Below are 20,825 nucleotides of genomic sequence, written 5' to 3'. Positions count from 1 at the left end.
AATGATTAAAGCTGCAATTAAGCTTACTAAAAGTCAACATTCTCTATCTTGATTTATTTTTTAAAGTGGAATCTTTATCATTCCACTGCAAATACCACTTTAGGAGGTATACATTTTAGAAAACAAAGTAGCAAATGTAGTTTGAACTTCTCAAAATAGATCTGGTAGCTTAAAGAGAACATTATTGTGCATAAACAGGCAATGCAAAAAGAAAGTTGTGGAAAGAGAGTTAAGAGACTCAATGAGTAGTATTTAAGTGAAGTGGTTATCATTTAACCTCAATTTGGAAGACTGTAATTAAAAGCTTCCAAAGGCTCTACAAGTTAGGATAAACTACTTGACATTTAAAACACTTAAGTGATGAAGATGAAGAATATGAAATGGAATACTTTCAGGTAGGTCCAGGATATAAACAGTGCCTTACTAGGTCAGATATCCCCTTCTTCTTCTGATCTTCTCTTCCATCTGGATAGATCACTTGGTCTCGAAGTGTTCCAAGGGTCATATAAGGTCTCTGATGTTGTAAAAGAGCAAAAGTTATTAGAAGATCTTAAAAAAATAATAAAAAGGTCTTTAAATCAAAGATTTAAGATTTCAAAATAAATAAGGTCATACCTGAGGAACATAAAATAACTTTCCTCTTTCAGGTTTAGTTAGGCGTCCTCCAAAGAGAGGCCATAGCTGTGGGGCAGGGGGAGAAACAATTGTGAAATTCACAATGTAGGAGAGTATTTCAAAATAAGACTGTGAAATTCTGAGGTCAATTTGTACTTACTTCACCAAGAACCCGGAAAAGAGAACTCTTCCCACAACCATTTGGACCACAAATGAGAACATTGGCACCAGATCGAACCTGGAAAAAAAGTGGTCTTATGAATTAACTGAATGAATACATACTTAATGAACATTTCATTGGAGTCAAACAGCTCTTTGCTAATGATAAGTTTTCTATTTTGTTTGTAAATGTAATATTAGGTATGATGGGGGACAGATCACTTCTGTTAACTTTTCATTTTTACGAGTTACATTCTTTTTATTTAAAAAGTCATTTTTGGTTGATATTAACTTCATTTCAACTGGAAATACCAAAAAAAAAAAAAAAAAGCTAAAGCTTGAAAGAAATCTGATAATTCTTGAAAACAATAAATATGAATACAATTTTTTTTTAACAATGGAAGGGCTGGCACCATGGCATAGCAGGTAAAGCGGCCACCTGCAGTACCAGCATCCCTTATGGGCGCCAGTTTGAGTCCCAGCTACTTCTAATCCATCTCTCTGCTATGGCCTGGGAAAGCAGTGGAAGATGGCCCCAGTCCTTGGGCCCCTGCACCCACATGGGAGACCTGCAAGAAGCTCCTGGCTCCTGGCTTCCGATCAGCCTAGTTCCAGCAGTTGCAGCTGTTTGGAGAATGAACCAGCAGGTGTAAAACCTCTCTCTGCCTCTGCCTCTCTGTAACTCTGACTTTCAAATAAATAAATAAATAAATAATCTTTTTTTTAAAAAAAGGAAATGGAATTGTACTGTATAGACTATTCTACAACTTGCTTTTGCTCAGATGTTCTTCCAGGTCAGTATATTGGGATTTCTTTTATTTTTTAAATGCCTGAGGTACATTCTATAGTAGGAATGTGCTGTAATTTGTTTACATATTTCCCTTTGGTTAAATAGGTCATCTGCCTTCTAATTTGTCCTTTAGATACTACTGCAATGACCTTCTGATTTAGCCAGTAAACTTATGAATGAGCAAAAAATAAAAATAAAAAGTTCCTGTGGATTAGATTCTTAGAAATTAAGTGTTGGATTCAAGTATATGTGTATTATAATCATTTACATGCGCTATTAAATTGCTCCATAATGACATAAAGATAATATTAATGGAAAAAATGTAAAGAGTGGTTTCAGTTCTAAGTTAACAAGCCATTTCAGTGTCTAATCAACTCTTTAAAAATCAGAAAATATGGTTTACAATTTTAGTTTACAACATTAACACCAATGTAGCACAACAGGAAATAAGACCTGAGAGACTGGAGTTACCCAAGTTGGTCACCTGTCTTTGACAAGTTTTTTTAAACTGGTGAGCCTTAGATTCTTATTATTTATTTCCAATATCGTACTGAATGTTCTATGTCAGACTCTGAGGTGACATAAGAAATAAAAAAGAAAAATCCTCGCCTTATCACTATTAATTTAAATTCTAAAGGAAGAAAACATACAATAATGACCATGCTTAATAAGTAAATTAAATAGCATTTAAGTAAATTAAATAGTATATTAAAAATTAAGTGCTTATGGAGGAAAACCAGGTCAGGGTAAGAAAACCTGGGAGTGGGGGAGTCACATTTTAAGGTGGTCAGAACAGACCTCACTGAAATGACAACTGGGCTAAACCTTTGCAAGTTTATTAGAATTTGATCTAGAGGAGAACTATTCCAGTCCCACCTTCACCCACAACAGCTGGTGCAAAGGTACTGAAGCAGAAATGTGCCTCTTATTCAAAACATAGAAAGGAGGCTGACTTGGGGGGATGACAATGAAGAGTAGACAATGAGCTCAGGCAGGTAAGTAGGGGGGCAGGCAAATGCGATAGGATATTATAACCCATTGAAGGACTCTGGTTTTACTGTGATGAAATGCAGGCCCATCAGCATTATTCCCAATAACCAAAAGGTGGCAATAATCCAAGCAGATGAATGGACAGACAAAATGTGAAATGTGGTATATACATACAAGGGGATGTCAGTCAACCTTAAAAAAAAAATCAAATTCAGACACATGCCACTGCATGGATGAATCTTAAAAACATGATGCCAAGTAAAATAAGCCTCAAACTGCTCACTGTGGTTTACAACTGCACCAGTATTTCTCCTCCTAACAATATCCCTTTGTATTATTTGTTACAGTATGCCAGGAAACTCAAAAGTCAAGACTGTGATGAATTGTAGAAGTAGTTATTAGACTTACTGAAATCCTTGAGTACTATCTTATGCTCAAGTGATCTAGGTTCAGCATTAACTTTTCTTTATTCCATTATTCTTTCCAAAGTCGTACAAAAAGTTATAATTACCATATCAACCAGAGTAAGTCTGAAAATTTTTTCATATTAAAGATCTATAAACACTTATTTTGCAGGAGTTGAATTAAGACTAAAAGTCAAGGCCGGCGCCGCAGCTCACTAGGCTAATCCTCCGCCTTGCGGCGCCGGCACACAGGGTTCTAGTCCCGGTCGGGGCACCGATCCTGTCCCGGTTGCCCCTCTTCCAGGCCAGCTCTCTGCTATGGCCAGGGAGTGCAGTGGAGGATGGCCCAAGTGCTTGGGTCCTGCACCCCATGGGAGACCAGGAGAAGCACCTGGCTCCTGCCATCGGATCAGCGCGGTGCGCCGGCCGCAGTGTGCTACCGCAGTGGCCATTGGAGGGTGAACCAACGGCAAAAGGAAGACCTTTCTCTCTGTCTCTCTCTCACTGTCCACTCTGCCTGTCAAAAATAAAAAAAAAAATTAAAAAAAAATTTTAAAAAAAGACTAAAAGTCAAAGGTAATTTTAACTGAAAATTAAGTTCTAAGCATTGTATTGGAGCTCAGGAATTGCTTTACTGGACCAAGGAATGCTCTGAACCCCTATATTTTACCAATAAAAATGTTTCCCCAAAAGAACATTCATTGATAAATCCTACTTCCTATGAAATTACCATAGTATGATTTGAAAATTCTATAAATAAATATGACTTAAGTAAAAGAGAGCTCATATAAAAGTATGCTGGTCATGAGTTACTGGCTTCTTTAAACATGCCTTACTGAAAAGGTAAACATTTGAGTAAGTTACAAAGTATATGGGTATTTTAATCCCCACTTGATAACCTACACATGGTTATCTCTTAGGGTCTCTTCAGTCCACCTGATCTCTCAGAAGAATATGCCTGTGCTGATCTCTCAGATAAATATGCCTGTGCTGAGGAGTTTATAAAGGAAAAAGGTATAAAATCTCTTATCCCAGAGAACTTTACATTATTTGGTTATAACGTAATCCAAAAGACAAATCAATGGTAAAGCACAAAACATTTATTTGTGATGGGCAGATTTATTATGCCTCTTTCCAAGAGAGAGGAATCTTTACTATCAAGTGAGCTAGATGAGTAGAAAATAATTGGATGCCACAAAGAAGTGAATAAAGAAAGGTTATGCTATGAAAAATGACATAAAGACAGGATACATGAGGAAAAAGTCAACACTAACTTAGAATACTCAGAGTCAGAAAGGATAGCAAAGGGAGTCCCAACAGTGGACAAAGAGGACAAAAGTCAAAGAAAGCTCCTAGGGGTGCAGAAAACAAAGCCAAAGTAACAGGATAAACACCAGGAGGTGAGGAACACAGTTAATGAAGTAAAAAACTTAACAAGTAGGGAATAACAGGTGACTCACCTAAATTCCCAAATGAAACCAAAATAAAAGTAAGAAGGTGAGGGCCTTTACAAGACAATGAAAGTGGTGTTATAGGGACTTGCCAGAAATATATTAAATCCAAACATAAGGACTTTAAAATAAAGGACTTTAGATTAAAAGTAAGTAACAACTTTAGTATAGCAACGATCTGTCTACAGCCAAGTATCTGGACTTACAGTCCCCAAAACCCTTCTCTCTCTGTTTAAGGGTCTATGTTGTTGGTTTACAGAAAGGGAAAGGCCAACATTGACTCTTCAATGGAGAAGTCTCATATCCCTTTCTACCCTACTTGAGGCAGCACCTGCTGCATCCCAGGGCATGCACTAGCAGGAAGCTGAAACTGGGAACAGAGGTGGGACTGGGAGTCAAGACTCTGACAGAGGAAACAGACACTCGAGTAGCACCTTCACTACACCAAATGCCTGCCCCTGACTTGTCTTTTTAAATTTGCCTGAATCATTATTCACTTGGTTATGAGGTTTTACTTGTTTTGGGCAAGTGGCTTATTGCATTTATTTGAAAGGCAGGGAGATGGAGATAGACACATACATCTCCCACCCATTATTAGTTTACTCCACAAATGCCTGCAACAGCTGAGACTTGGCCAAGCTGAAGACAGGAGCCCAGAACTCAATTCATATCTCACACATGGTGGCAGGAACTACTTGAGACATCACTGTTGCCTCCAAGGGTAAGCATTCACAAGAAGCGGGAATCAGAAGCACTCCAATATGGGATACAGGCATCCTAAGCAGCGTCTTCACCACTGAGCCAAGTGCCTGCACTCTGAGGGGCTATTTGCGGTGCTATTCTGCTGCTCTTCACAGCTTGTATCAGTAATAAGAAAGTCTATTATTTTGTTTTAATAGGTATAAATTCTCCCTCAGAGTAAACACAATATCAAAACATAATTTTTTTATTTAAAAAGATTACACTTTCGTGTTTAAATATTCATTATCCACTGGAGATTCCAATTAACTGTATCTTCTGTGGCTTTCTTGACATGGACTTTATTTGCACAAGTTTTCTGATACCAGCATTTGAAACTTTAAAGTTCTGTCAATTAAGAAAAATAGATTTCTAAATGTTCCAAAAACTGATTTTTTTAAAGCAATTCTGTGGATTCAGAGATTAAGGAAAATACTAAAATTCATTTAAATATTCAGACAAGAGATTTTCAGTTTACATTCTAAAGATGATTTAAGGTTTTATGTATCACTTAAAACTTACTTCAAAATTAAGGTCTCTGATCAAGATGTCTCCATTTGGCGTTGCCAAAGGAACATGATCAAACCTATACAAGAAATTAATAAAAAAGAATAATTTATAAATATATAAGGAATTCACACAATTCAATAACCCAAATACAAAAAAAAAAAAAAAAAAAAAACCGAAAAAATGGGCAAAGGGCCCACTGAGACACACTTCTTAAAAAAAAGAAATTCAGAAGGCCATTAGGCATGGAAAATATGCTCAGTGTCTCTATTCATCAGGGAAATACAAATCAAAACCACAGAGAATTACCATCTCACACCTAAGGTAGCTTTTATAAAAAAGACAAAAGATAACTGTTGGTGAGATGTGGAAAAAAGGAAACCCTTGTACACTGCTGATGGGAATGTAAATTAGTACAGCCATTATGGAAAACAGTATGGAGGTTCCTCAAAAAATTAAAAATAGAACTTCTATATAACCTAGCATGCCAACTTTTGAATATACAATCAAAGATAAAATCAGTACCTCAGAGACATACACAATTCCCATGTTCACTATTATTTACAGCAGCTTAGAAATGTCTTTCAACCAACAGAAGGATAAAGAAAACATAGTGTGTGTATGCATGTCTGTATGTTACACACACACACACACACACGCACAATGGAATATTAGTGTTGAAAAAGAAGAAAACCTTACTATTGTCAACAACATGGATGGAGTTGAGGACATTATGTTAAGCAACATGAGCAAGATACAGAAAGAAATACTGTATGATCTTACCTGTATGTGAAAACTAAAATAGTGAAATTTATGGAAACAGAGAATAGAATGGTGGTTGCCAGGGATTAAGGGGAGAGAGAAGTGGGAAGAACGCTGCTCAAATGTATGAAAGTCTCCATTATGCTTTGCAAGATGAGTAAGTTCTAGAGATCTAATGTTCAGTCTGGGGACAATAGTTAATAATACATTGACTACCTGAAATTTGCTAAGACAGACCTTAAATTCTCACCACCTCTGCACACTTACCCACACACCCACACTCACACTCACACACACAAATGGTAACTGATTACTAAGTGAATACAGACATTAATTAGCTGGAATGCAGGAAGCATTTCACAATGTACACTTAGATTGAAACACCAAGTTATATACCTTAAATACATATAAATTTATATCTCAAAGCTGTTAAAAGAAAAAAAAGGGTAACTTTAAATTAAACATGAAGCAATTGGAAGCTGAAAGAGAAAAGCTACTAGGAAATTTAGCAAATGTTTATGGTGCTAAAGAACCATTTTCTATACATACTTTATAATGTTATCTGCATTGATGATTTCTCCAGCACCAGGTATCAAGGGACTGATTTGTGCTTCTTCAATACCTTAAATGAAAAATAAGTATTAAAGCAACATGTCAGCAAAACATAATACTGTGACCTAGGTTGTAAGATTCATACTTACCTTTTTCCTGTGAGACCATTGTGCGTTCATATTTGCCTTGATTTAAATCCTTTAACACTTGCATTAGTTCTGTAATCCGGGCAGTAAAACTAAAAAGTTTTAAAAAGAAAATCATAATTAAAACTGCAGACTATCATTAATATTTATTTATGCAAAGTTTAGTTTCTAAAATTATACTCTAGTTTAAGTGAAACCTAAAAGACGTCTCATCAACATAAAGTATTAATGATAATACACGTTTTATTACGCTTCAGTTGAAGAGCAGGAATAAGAGGATAAGAGGACAGGTTTCAGAGCATCCCCACCTCAACAGATACTTTGTTAACAAGCAAGGCAAGATGACTGTTTGCTGTTAGAATTTTAAGGAAGTTTCTCGTAGATACTACAAAAGGACGACTGCTAGTATATTCCTTAGACCAGGAAGTGTGGATGGGGAGTTCCTGCTGGATGACCTATAAAGCCATGTGTAAAGTTTGCTTTTCTATCCGAGGAAGGCATTTACTAGAAGTATGTCAAATGCACGCTAGCTCTCTGCAAATAGGGAAGAATCTAGGACATTTCTTGTTCATAAGATGGGAAAAGAAGGAGAGTTCTTAATATGAGATGGTTTTGAAACCACTGTGATAACATAGAGAAATCAAAAATAATGACAAGAGGTTTGGGAGTATAAAAATGACATAATGGTCAAAGAGAAAATCAAAGGAGCAAAACAGGATTTTTCCGTTCATAACAAACAGCAACTTCCTAAAGGAAACTTTAGGAGGCAATGGATATGCTCATGTAGTTGATGGCGGTGATGGCTTCACAAGTATATAATTTATCCCCATATTCACTGCACACATAAAATGTATACAATGTTTTATATATCCTTCATACCTCAATAAATGGCTCAAAAAAATCCTAAATGAACAGAAGCACCCCATATGCTATACAACATGAACTGTAAAGGCATGAGAAAAGCTATTAGGAAGTAGGAAGAACATTAGTATTCTCAAGAGAAAAGGACTCCTAATAGTGGTTTACAACATCCAATCTTGCCATGAAGATCTTAACTGCCAAAGGAGAAAAAAACGATGGATCACAGGCCTAGGAAGAGTAAAAGACTTCAAATTCCTTCAAGTAACCTGAAATTTATAGTGGTGTTCACATTATAGTGTGTTTATACTACACTGTGCCCTGTATATTAGAGCTTGACATACTAAAATATTCAATTCTACTCTATAGCTAAGAACCATTTTAATACTAGACAATACACCCATATATAAAACTGCACCTACATATAACTCAAGTTAACTTTTCATTTTTCTCCATCTGTTCTGTTAGGTTGCCATTATCAAATTTAAGGGGAAAAAAATATATATGTATATACATATATATTGCAGGGAAGACAGAAAATTCAAATCCGACAATTCTACTCAATTAACTTAAATTTCTGTGAATTAAAAAAAAAACTACCATGACTCAATACTTCCCAACTTATCAATGCCAGTGTCCATGGAACAACAGCTTGAGAATCACTAATCTAGCGTTATGCTCCAGACAACCATCTTTAGGAAACATGAAGTTTACTATCAGAGAAAAGTCTAGTTTTCTATCGAAATCAGCTTGCTGGAACAGGAAATATCCCCTTATCCTAAGTTCAATTAGATATAAACATTAAGGAAAACATATTTTTGAAAAGATCATTCTCTGCAATTGCTCATTTTTACCAATCTTACCCAGCCAATCTAGTCATTTCACGTCCAGCCAAAACTATTCGACCCAGAGCTTGAGACATTCGCAAAAGCATTCTTCCACTTTGGTAGTAATCCTTAAATAGAAATAAATATTAGTTTTCACTTACATTTCCAAAGTTAAAAACCAGTCTTTATTTTTGTATTTGGTTTTCCATTTTACTGTCATCACTGTACCTCCAGAAGTTCTGAATGTGTACTCTTGAGATGTCGAGGGTGAGACAAATCTAGAAAAGGGCGGCTGACAACTAGGTAACCAACTACAGTGGCCAGGTCTGAAACAAGGAAAGATTTAAAACATTAGCAATATTGCAATTTTTCCTCAAATCTCACTGACCATCTCTTTTAAAATATACTTACATTTGGCAATTATACTATCAATGAAGCCCATAGAGAACCGGAACAAAATGAAATTATGCAGGTGCTCCACCTAGCAGAAAACAAAATACATATATACATATATATATTTATATTTATACATATAAAAAATTCAAATTTCCATGAGGATAAAACAACTATATAAATAATATATTCCAAAAATATTTTACTGTGTGACTGTGATTTCTGATCATATTGTACATCACACTTAGCCGAGCAGAATGCTAAACATAGAGCAGGTGCCAAAGACTTCATGAAACCATTTTTATGTAAAAAGAATGGAAATTATATAATTCATTTTAATAATTTTTTGCCTTACATGTAATAGTAGTCACAATAATGTCAGATACATATATCCTCAAACTGATCAACAACCAAAGTAAAAAGAACAGAGGGATAAGCTCACTTGCCTAAAACACTAGCAGTCCAGATTGGTACACAAGGCTTCACTTTCAGTAGACAGGCAACATCATCTGTGCCTTCTCAAAAGCTTGTCACACACAATCTAAATCAAGCGTGAACGGAAATCTGTGCCACACAGCCTGAGTCTGTAGCTTTATCCTGAGCACGCGTCACATCAAAATTACAGTCCTAAAAACTGCTTTTTATTCTGGATTTTCAGTGTTTGCTAGTGATCTACTTATCAGATGATGCAAGGTCCTGCATAACCTGGCACTGGAGTCCACTTTCAAGCCATCATCTGCCGCTCCTTCGCTCCTTCTCACTGAGCTCTCAAACATGCTCTTTTCTTACGGCTTTCCTCTTGCCACCCCCACCACCAGGAATACCCTGTTCCTAAAAATGTACATTTTATGGGTAACTCTTTCACTTCATGTAGGTTTCTGCTTAATCATTACCTCCTCAATAAAGACTTTCTTGGTCATTCTAGCCAAATAGCTAAGCAATAGCCAAAATCTACTCTATTTCTTGAGCCTGCTGCATGTGGTCACAGAATTGATTCTGCCTGTTATTACACAGAACAGCCCGTCCCGTACATACTGTCTCCTCGCTAAAACCTGACCTTCCTGAGCACGTGGCAGCTCGTCCAGTCTCTTCTGCAACTACAGCAACAAGTGCAGCATTTTAGCCTGTGTCAGACACCCTGCTCACAGCTGGATAACGCCAGTGAACAAAACAGACAAGGTTCCTGAGCTCACCAAGTTCACATCCTAGTGCAAGAGGATGATCATAAACGAGCAAGACAATTATAAATGGCAAATTGAAATTTTAAAGAAACAGAGTAACTGTCTAAGGTCATTTCAAATAAGCTGATCAGGGAAGGAAAAGCCTCAAAAAGGAATTAACATTTGGACTGAAAATCTGAAGAATGAGAATCAATAAACCATGTGAAGAACAGCTAGTAAATTACCTTAAATGCATTTTATCCGTGAGCATGCTAAAGTTTAGTCATACTAAATATCAACATGGCAAAGATCAAATTTTGTAAATAATTTAAAATGACACTTCTTCACTTTTTCTAAACAACCTAAAATATGCATTTAATTTCACAAACTTTCACTAAATAAAACGGCAGCATTTTACATTCACTAAAAAAAGAAAAGGCAGCATTTTAATCATCCCGCTTAACATCATGATCATTACTACCTGGAGCAAGCAGTCAGACAACACTAACTTTTGAATGGACAATGAATAAAATTACTTGAATTCAAATTTCTCAAGTGGCAACTAAATAAAAACTATGTTAGAGCTTTCACATGAAACAAAGTTTATGTTCTAAATCAAAGGTCAGCAAACTTAGCACCCACGATCCAGCCCGCGACTGTTTTTGTAAGTACAGTTTTATTAGAACATAGCCACATCCACTCATTTCATTTTGAATATGGCTACCTCTGAGAGGCAGAAGTGAAGAGTTGCAATGGAGATCACACATCTGAAAGGCTTACAATATATGTACTCTATCGCCCTTAAACCAGAAAATGCCTGCTGGCCCTGCTCTGCATATTATTATGCAGATTATTCTTCACAGGATTTTCCTGAATGCTGCAGGAACAAACTCTTTCTGTAGGAATCACTAAATTTAAAGCTAAATAAAATTCCTAAGAAATATCCATAAAAATGCACTGAGGAGTATTTGAATAAATCTTATCCATTTTTATAAATGGGCAGTTTAATTGATACAATAGTCTTTAACACTCATGTTTCTACTAAAACTATGGCATAGGGGCCGGCACTGTGGCAGAGCAGGTTAAAGCCCTGGCCTGAAGCACTGGCATCCCATACAGGTGCCGGTTCTAGACCCAGTTGCTCCTCTTCCAATCCAGCTCTCTGCTATGGCTTGGGAAAGCAGTGGAAGATGGCCCAAGTCCTCGGGCCCCTACACCCACGTGGGAGAAGACCCGGAAGAAGCTCCTGGCTCCTGGCTTTGGATCAGCACAGCTCTGGCCATTGCAGCCATCTGGGGAGTGAACTAGCAGATGGAAGACCTCTCTCTGTAACCTGTCTTTTCTTTCTTTCTTTTTTTTTTTTTTTTTTGACAAGCAGAGTGGACAGTGAGAGAGAGAGACAGAAAAGTCTTCCTTTTGTCGTTGGTTCACCCTCCAATGGCCGCTGTGGTTGGCGCGCTGTGGCCGGCGCGGCGCGCTGTGGCCGGCGCACCGCGCTGATCCGATGCCAGGTGCTTCTCCTGGTCTCCCATGGGGTGCAGGGCCCAAGCACTTGGGCCATCCTCCACTGCACTCCCGGGCCACAGCAGAGAGCTGGCCTGGAAGAGGGGCAACCGGGACAGAATCCAGTGCCCCGACCGGGACTAGAACCCGGTGTGCCGGCGCTGCAAGGCGGAGGATTAGCCTAGTGAGCCGCGGCGCCGGCCCTGTAACCTTTCAAAAAAATAAAATAAATATTTAAAAAAATACATGGTATAAAATCACTTATAGCTATTTAAAAATAAGTATCTTTAAGTTATGTACACACGTGTGTATATCTATCTAAAAGATATATAATATACACATAACTTAAAGATGGTACAAGCCAAACAAAATTCTTTCCATCAATGCATGTGCCTCAAGTATGTCATCTTACCAGTTTTCGGAAGACTGAGTAGACTGTCTGCTTTTCTCTTTTATTCCCATTGTAAAAGGCAATTTCTTCACTATTAAAAAAAATAATTTAGCAATTAATTTTAACATTAGCTAAGCCTGAAAAATAATAGAAATACAGTATTTGAGAATTGAACATTTGCATTCAAACCGATATTTTGTGGCTAACAGCTTATCTGGTGCATGTCAAGCATTGGTCTGAATTTAAGATCCTGCTCCTACTCAGGGGATTAGAACTCCAGAATACACACCTAACTGGATTGCAACTTGGACTGCAGCCCTTGCTATATGTAGCCTGGCTAGAAAAGTTGTACCAAGTTAATTCTCAGAAGTTTGAAATAAGACACAGAAGGAAGATGTCAAAATATATGGAAATAAAGAGCTAGCACCAACGTTATAGACTACAAGTTATAGTAGAGACCAACACAGGAGGGAGAGGGGAAAAAAAAAAAACAACTTGACATGCTCTTAAACCAAAAGCAGGCAGCTCTGAGGAGGCCTGTTTGGTCAGAGGTTGATCTTATTCTTGGAACCCCATCATATCCTCACAATTCCCCTTTTCTTAAGCTGGTCTGAATGGGTCACCAGAATGACTAGGAAAAAAGGATATATTATAGAAGAAGAAAGCCTCAGTGTAGTTAAGTAAATCTGTGAACGTCACACAGCCAGAGAGCCAATGTACTGAACTTATAATTCTGCTCTGACTCTAAAGTTTGTAATTTTTCCACTTTATAAGGATGATGTAAATTTTCCCAGCAAAGTACCTCTTACAACAGAGAAAAGTAAATATTTACATGGGAGTCTAGAAGGCACAATTGAAATAGCCTTCAAGGGTCACAGATGTAGAACAGCAGGTTTAGCTGCCACTTGCAATGCTGGGATCCCATACTGGAGCACTGCTTCAAGTCCCAGCAGCTCCATTTCAGATTCAGCTTCCCGCTAACATGCCTAGAAAGGTAGCAGATGATGGCCAAGTGCTTGGGTCCCTGCCATCCATGTGGGAGACTAGGACAGAGTTCCTGTTTCCTGGCTTCAGCCTGGCCCAGCCTTGGCTGTTGTACACATTCGGAAAGTGAACCAGCAGGTCAAAGATCTCTGTCTCTCCGTCTTTCAGATGGATGGATGGACAGACAGACAAATAGATCTTTAAAAAAAAAAAAAAAAAGGAAAAGAAAGAAATGTCTTTCAATAAATAATTTTCTTCAAAGCTTCTTTTCACTTAAAAATTTGAGTTTTTTACTCCACTGCAAAATGTATTCACAATTTTTTTTAAGGATTTATTTATTTGAGAGGCAGAGTTACAGACAGGGAGAGACAGAGATCTTCCATATGCTGGTTCACTCCCTAAATGACCACAGCTGGGTCAGGCCAAAGCTGGGAGTCAGGAACTCCATCTGAGTCACCAGGTGGGTATCTGGGGCCCAAGTAGTTAGGAAATTCTCTACTGCCTCCCTAGGGGCATTAGCAGGGAGCTGGATCAAAAATGGAGGAGCTGAGACACAAATCTGTACTCACATAGAATGCCAGCATCACAGGTGGCCTGCTGCACCATAATACAGGCCCTACCTGCAATTTTTCACCATAAGAACAAATTGCTTCCTACTTCAACCCCTTCAAGTAAAGTAAACTTTCCATAAAGATGTACTGCCTTTTATCCTGCTACATGGTTTCCTTGACAAAGAAATAGAGTCCCGAGCCGGCGCTATGGCACATAGGTTGATCCTCCACCTGCGGCGCCAGCATCCCATCTGGGCACCGGTTCTAATCTCGACTGCTCCTCTTTCCATCCAGCTCTCTGCTATGGCCTGGGAAAGCAGCAGAGGATGGCCCAAGGACTTGGGCCCCTGCACCTGCATGGGAGACCTGGAAGAAGCTCCTGGCTCTTGGCTTCGGATCGGCGCAGCTCCAGCCGTCGCAGCCATTTGGGGAGTGAACCAGAGGATGGAAGACCTTTCTCTCTGTCTCTCCCTCTCACTGTAACTCTACCTCTCAAATAAGTAAATAAATAAATCTTTAAAAAAAAAAAAAAAAAAAAGAGTCCCAGTTTTTTTTTTTTTTTTTTTTTTTTTTGACAGGCAGAGTGGATAGTATGAGACAGAAAGGTCTTCCTTTTTGCTGTTGGTTCACCCTCCAATGGCTGCTGCGGCCGGCGCATCTTGCTGATCCGAAGCCAGGAGCCAGGCGCTTCTCCTGGTCTCCCATGCGGGTGCAGGGCCCAAGCACTTGGGCCATCCTCCACTGCCTTCCCAGGCCATAGCAGAGAGCTGGCCTGGAAGAGGGGCAACCGGGATAGAATCCGGCGCCCCAACCGGGACTAGAACCCAGTGTGCCGGCGCCGCAAGGCTGAGGATTAGCCTGTTAAGCCACGGCGCCGGCCAAGAGTCCCAGTTTTAAGAATACCAAATAAGAGTATCCCATAATTCTGTCTCTATAATTACTTCTTTTTTTTTTTTTTTTTTTTGACAGGCAGAGTGGACAGTGAGAGAGAGAGAGAGACAGAGAGAAAGGTCTTCCTTTGCCGTTGGTTCACCCTCTAATGGCCGCCGCGGTAGCGCGCTGCGGCCGGCGCACCGCGCTGTTCCGATGGCAGGAGCCAGGTGCTTCTCCTGGTCTCCCATGGGGTGCAGAGCCCAAACACTTGGGCCATCCTCCACTGCACTCCCTGGCCACAGCAGAGAGCTGGCCTGGAAGAGGGGCAACCGGGACAGGATCGGTGCCCCGACCGGGACTAGAACCCGGTGTGCCGGCGCCGGAAGGCGGAGGATTAGCCTGTTGAGCCACGGCGCCGGCCAAGAGTCCCAGTTTTAAGAATACCAAATAAGAGTATCCCATAATTCTGTCTCTATAATTACTTCTTATATCCTTGTCCCTCCTCTGCATATCTGACCCTATGGAGGCACATGAGGTGAGGATTCTCCTGAACCTAGTCATTTCACCCCTCATCAAAAAGCAAAATGGACAGAATACCTCAGTATACCAATGGCTGCCTAGCCAACATTATTCTCTTCTGTATCTTTCTTCCTAAGAGAACTCCAATTCTCTTAGAGCTGTCTATCCTATTCTGTGCACCTTAATGCTTTAGGAATGACCTCAACCCCCTTCAGAAAATATAGATCCCAAATGGTCCAACACAATCACTTTGCTGTGACCACTTCAGTCATGAGCAAGTGGTCATTCTGCTCAATGAGACATGAAGCAGAGTCAGCTGTGGGACTTGGGGTATAGGGTATTTTTTCTAAGAAGAAATGGCCCCTTATTATTCCCAGACCTTTTACCAGGGAAGAGAAGCTGGTGAAATCTGGTGATCACAAGAAAAACTCTGAGGACAAGGAAAGCACATAAGGGCAGAGCAGAGCTTTGACCATGCTGTACCAGACACTGCCCCGTCTTATGGGAAGTAGCTATCGCCTATTTATCAGAGCCATCTGAGTCATGTTTTCTATTTCTTGTGGTTGAAAACATCCTCGCTGATACCATCTTTCATTTAATTGGAAAATCATCTCTTCACTTATCCATCTATTCCTCTGCCTCTTTAGAGCACAAAAACCCACTCAAAATTGGTTCCACTTTAATTTAAACATTCCAAGGACAAAAAGGGATGTGTGAACTCTTAAAAAAGCAATTTCCTAAGTAACTCGGTAAAGTCCTATGGAATAGCCTACAGATTTTTAAATAAATATTAGTATACTCAAAACGACTGGAAGTTGATGGATCACATGAGAAAATTTTAGCTCTTGCTAATTAACAAAAACTGAGGTAAAGCTGTGTATGTGTATATATATATATGTGTGTGTGTGTGTGTATGTATATATGCAAATGTAATCCTAATAATCCTATATATCTACCTATTATGAAAAAGAAAAATGAGGCTAGAAATAACAAGCTAAAATCATATAACTTTTCTGTTTTTTGTTTTGTTTTTGACAGGCAGAGTGGATAGTGAGAGAGAGAGACAGAGAGAAAGGTCTTTCTTTACTGTTGGTTCACCCTCCAATGGCCGCCACGGCCGGTGCGCTGCGCCGATCCAAAGGCAGGAGCCAGGTGCTTCTCCTGGTCTCCCATGGGGTACAGGGCCCAAGGACTTGGGCCATCCTCTACTGCACTCCTGGGCCACAGCAGAGAGCTGGCCTGGAAGAGGGGCAACCAGGACAGAATCCGGTGCCCCGATCGGGACTAGAACCCAGTGTGCTGGTGCCGTAAGGCGGAGGATTAGCCTATCGAGCCACGGCGCCAGCCAAAATCATATAACTGTTAAGTAGAGGAAGTAGACTTTGAAATTAGTATAGCTGGGTCCAAACACATGTTTCTTCCTATTTAGATTTTAAAACTCAGAAGGCAAGTAGAAACACATGCAGTTGAGAATGAATTACTGAGCATTACAAACATAGTCTCAAAATATTTTTGGATAAATTGAGACAAAATTTCTTTCAGCAGTATAAGAAAATTGGAATTGGAATTATACCTTGACTATGCTTAAAGGGAGATGATCAGAAAATTAGTGAACTATACATATGATGATACAAATCAGGAATACTTCCTTGTTAAGAAAAAAAGGGTGTGAGGGGTGGATGTCTGGCACAGCAGTTAAGATGCCACTTGGGACACTGGAGCATTGGAATGCCTCGGTTCCAGTTCTAGCTCTGCTCTCAATTTCAGCTCCCTGCTAATGTGCACCCTTGGAGGCAGCAGATGATGCCTCATTAATCAAGTCCCTGCCACCCAATGCTCCTGACTGTGGCCTAGACCAGTCCTAGTTGTTTCAGGCATTTAGGAAGTAAACCAGTGGATGGAAGTTCTCTGACTCTCTATCTAACTTTCAAATAAATTAAATCAACAAATAAACATCTTTTAAAAAAAGAAAAGGAGGGACCAGTGCTGTGGCACAGCGGGTTAGGCCACTGCTTACAGTGCTGGCGCCCACAGCATCCCACATGGGCACTGTTTTGAGTACCTACTGCTCCACTTCTGATCCGGCTCCCTGGCAATAAGCCTGGGACAGCAGTGGAAAATGGTCTAAGTCCTTGGGCTCCTGCACCGATGCAGGAGACCCAGAAGAAGCTCCTGGTTCCTGGCTTCAGCCTGGTCCACCCCAGCTGTTGGAGCCATTTAGGGAATGAACCAGCAGATGGAAGATTTGTCTGTCTGTCTCTTTTTCCTTCTCTTTTCAAATAAATAAATAAAATATTTAAAAAAAAAAAAAAGGATCTCAAAATGTGGAAGATTCTTACTTCATAACATAAATACCCTTTGTGAAGTGTATTTTTCAAACCCTAATATGTATATTATTAGGCTTTGAGAAGTCACTTGAGATTACATCAACATCTATAAAAGTGAATTTAGTACAGCTTTATTACATTTCTCCTTACCTATTTGTGATGAGCCGGGAATTAACATATCTGTATTCACCTTCATACTTCTGCTCAGTTATTGTCATCTTACCAATGGGTCTTCTAAGTCGAGTTAGGAACAGCCCAGAAACAACCAAGTAGGCCATCATGCTCGCTGGGCCCTATTATTTTAGGGAAAGAAAGGGACAGAAGGTTCAAGGATATCACAATAAATTCACTGGATGCAAACATGTACGATTGTCACGATGACTGAGAAACTGCTCCCTTGGTTAATTGTTTTTATCTTGTTTCTTTTCTGAAAAAGTACCAGCCTCTCTACACTTTCACTACTCAGCCACTACTCCTCCTCCAACCACAGCAGCTTATCTCTCTGCTCCACTGCTTTTGCTCACCCAAAATCTCATTGCAATTCTCACTTTTCCATGGCATCTAATTAACACTCATCCATTGGAACTCTTCTTAATTAATATTTTCTTAAGACTCCACAATAATCCTTAGGTGTCTTTTTGTGCTTCTCTTTGGATATTAATTAATCTTCTCTCAGATTCCTTCCTCATTAAAAATTCATACCTCCAGTTCCACCACTGATGTACCCAAGATACAATTTCTACATAAGGACTCAAACTCACATCCCCCAAAGCAACTCCAGCTGCCTTGCCCTGCTTGTATACCTTGCTTCTAGCTGCTATACCTTCTACTTTTGTAAATGAACTCATCAACCATGGACAATCTCAGGAGAAAACTTGAAGCTTATCTTTCTAAGCTCATCACAGGCCCTTCCCTCAGTCGCTTACATATCCTTGTGCTCTGTCACACTGAAATCATTGTTTCCTGAACATAGCATTCAGAGAGGTAGTGAGACAAGCCTGAAACATCTAATGGATACCTACTTATCTCCCCAAAGCAGCTCAAAAATCAACTCTGATTCTTCCAGGTACTAAATACTTTACTAAAGCTTCTATTATATTTATCACACTATATTATAATTGCTTGAATATCTACCTCTTTTATCATAACTCCTGTTGAGCAGGAACTATATCATATTTTTTTACTATTTTTTAAACTTTTGATTAATATGAAGTACCTATTCTTTCTAAGGGGTGCAACAGAGTATTTCAAGAGATATACCCAGCATAAACCAATCACACCAGGCAAGTAACCTTTTCATTTCCTTTATCTCAAACAATAGTTACTCTATTATCCTATGGAACACCTTCACCTGACTGCGTTTTGGTACTCATTTGCAAATCTCCTCACATTCTTCCACCCTTCCCAGCCTCTAGTAAGGAAAACATTCTTTGAGATATACATATATTGACAACACTTTTGAGCAATTTAAAAGGCAGAATAAAAGTAGACTCACTTGCGCTCCAATTGCACTTGTTAACTTGAAGATATATAAAACAATGTCTAGAAATGGCTGCAAAACAAATATTGGAACACACAGAATTAAAACTAAAGAATTAGGCTGACTGAATCTAAAGAACTAGATTGGCAGTTAACACAACATGTTGTCAGCATGTACGATTCCCATTATGTATAATGTACTATAACAATACATTTATCAATAAACATATAAAAGACAGTTCTTTTCTCAAGAAAACTTAAAATGGAGATTGTTTGAACAATGTCTAGTGAATAACAAGTAGAAAAAACATTTATTTTCAAATAAGTTCTATTGTGATAATTAACCCTTAGTAACTTAGCAATTTCTCAATGTAATATAAGGGCATCTGAATAAAATGACCTGAGTTAATCCCAAATCAGTTATCAGCTTTTTCCTGATTTCCACAAATCTTAACCAGTAAAATTAGAATCTCTTCCTCCTCTAACAGGTTTTTATTCAATTATCTTATCATAATGTGTATGCATTGAAATAATCATGTGAGCTTATAAACCTAATTCTGTGACATAAAACTCAAGCTTTGAGAACATACATTAATATACTGCCCCTCATACAGAGACAATTCAACTGCTACATTATCAGTTGTATATATTTTGAAGTGTTTTCCAAGAAACATAAATTGTGTTCATTCACTTTAAGTCTGAAGCCACCCCTTTCTGATTAATATCCATATTATCACTAGAATAAATGGTTTGGTTTCAAACAGTGAGCACACTGTAGTACATAATACCATTACAATTAATTTGATGACAATCTCACTAACACAGATGTGGTAAGCTCTGAGCTTATAAACTTGCTTGGTATCACCACAGAAAGAATACATAATGGTTTGTCTACAAAACTGATCTACACTGAGAAGGAATTTGGGAACAGCAAAGACACTGATAGGGACACCTGCATCCCACACAGGAATGCCTGGGTTTGAGTCCTGGCTCCACTTCTCGCTCCAGCTTCCCGTTACTACATCTTCTGGGAAGCAGCAGATGATGGCTCAAGTATTTGGGTCCCTGTTACCCTCGTAGGAGACCCAGATGGAGTTTCTAGCTCCTGGTTTTGGCCAGGTCCAGACCTGACTGTTGTCATTTGGGGAGTGAACCAGCAGGTAGAAAACCTCTCTGTATCTCTGCCTTTCAAATAAATAAATAATTTGAAAAAATGTATCTACCAGATTCATGAATAGCTCTATATACTCCCCTAACCTATACTCAGAATACGTACTCAGAGTTCCTAGAATTTGGAATCAGTTAGCAAAAGATTCTGGAGAACTCAAAAAAGAAAAAAAGATTGTCATGAAGTGAAAAAGTATCTTAGTAGTGGGCCCATGCACAAGAAGAGAAGTTCCTGTGGATGTATTATTTTTCTTTTTCTTTTTTGTTTTTTTTTAAAGATTTATTTTATTTATTTGAAAGAGTTACAGAGAGAGCTAGAGAGAGAGGTCCTCCATCCACTGGTTCACTCCCCAAGTGGCCACAATGGCTGCAGCTGAGCTGATCCAAAGCTAGGAGCTAGGAGTTTCTTCCAGATCTCCCACTTGGGTACAGGGGCCCAAGGACTTAGGCCATCTTCTACTGCCTTTCCAGGCCATAGAAGAGGGCTGGATGGGAAATAGATCAGCCGGGACTTGAACTGGCACTCATATGGGATGCCAGCATTGCGGGCCAGGGCTTTAACCTGCTGTGCCACAATGCCAGCCCCGGATGTATCTCTTTTCTAAGAACTGCCTATCCTCTCTCCATCCACATGGTTGAAGCAGGATCATTCTGAGTCTTAAAAGTAACCCACATCCTT

General features: G+C 39.1%; 1 protein-coding gene across 1 annotated transcript in view; it reads right to left on the bottom strand.

Moving 5' to 3' along the window:
- Nucleotides 1-20,825, bottom strand: part of ABCD3 (ATP binding cassette subfamily D member 3) — an 86,519-nt gene that overhangs the window by 13,743 nt on the left and 51,951 nt on the right. Inside the window, exons 8-19 of the mRNA XM_062191777.1 lie at nucleotides 18,996-19,052; nucleotides 17,651-17,793; nucleotides 12,268-12,337; nucleotides 9,211-9,280; nucleotides 9,028-9,125; nucleotides 8,836-8,927; nucleotides 7,118-7,206; nucleotides 6,966-7,038; nucleotides 5,670-5,733; nucleotides 776-853; nucleotides 616-681; nucleotides 425-514 (exon numbers count right to left, since the gene is read on the bottom strand). Of these exons, the coding sequence (XP_062047761.1) occupies nucleotides 425-514; nucleotides 616-681; nucleotides 776-853; nucleotides 5,670-5,733; nucleotides 6,966-7,038; nucleotides 7,118-7,206; nucleotides 8,836-8,927; nucleotides 9,028-9,125; nucleotides 9,211-9,280; nucleotides 12,268-12,337; nucleotides 17,651-17,793; nucleotides 18,996-19,052 (990 nt within the window). The remainder of the gene's footprint in view (nucleotides 1-424; nucleotides 515-615; nucleotides 682-775; nucleotides 854-5,669; nucleotides 5,734-6,965; nucleotides 7,039-7,117; nucleotides 7,207-8,835; nucleotides 8,928-9,027; nucleotides 9,126-9,210; nucleotides 9,281-12,267; nucleotides 12,338-17,650; nucleotides 17,794-18,995; nucleotides 19,053-20,825) is intronic.

The sequence above is a fragment of the Lepus europaeus genome, chromosome 5 (genome assembly GCF_033115175.1).
Source record: "Lepus europaeus isolate LE1 chromosome 5, mLepTim1.pri, whole genome shotgun sequence".
Lineage (NCBI taxonomy): Eukaryota > Metazoa > Chordata > Mammalia > Lagomorpha > Leporidae > Lepus > Lepus europaeus.
Note: the sequence above shows the minus strand (reverse complement) of the source record. Positions and strands in the feature narration are given on the sequence as shown.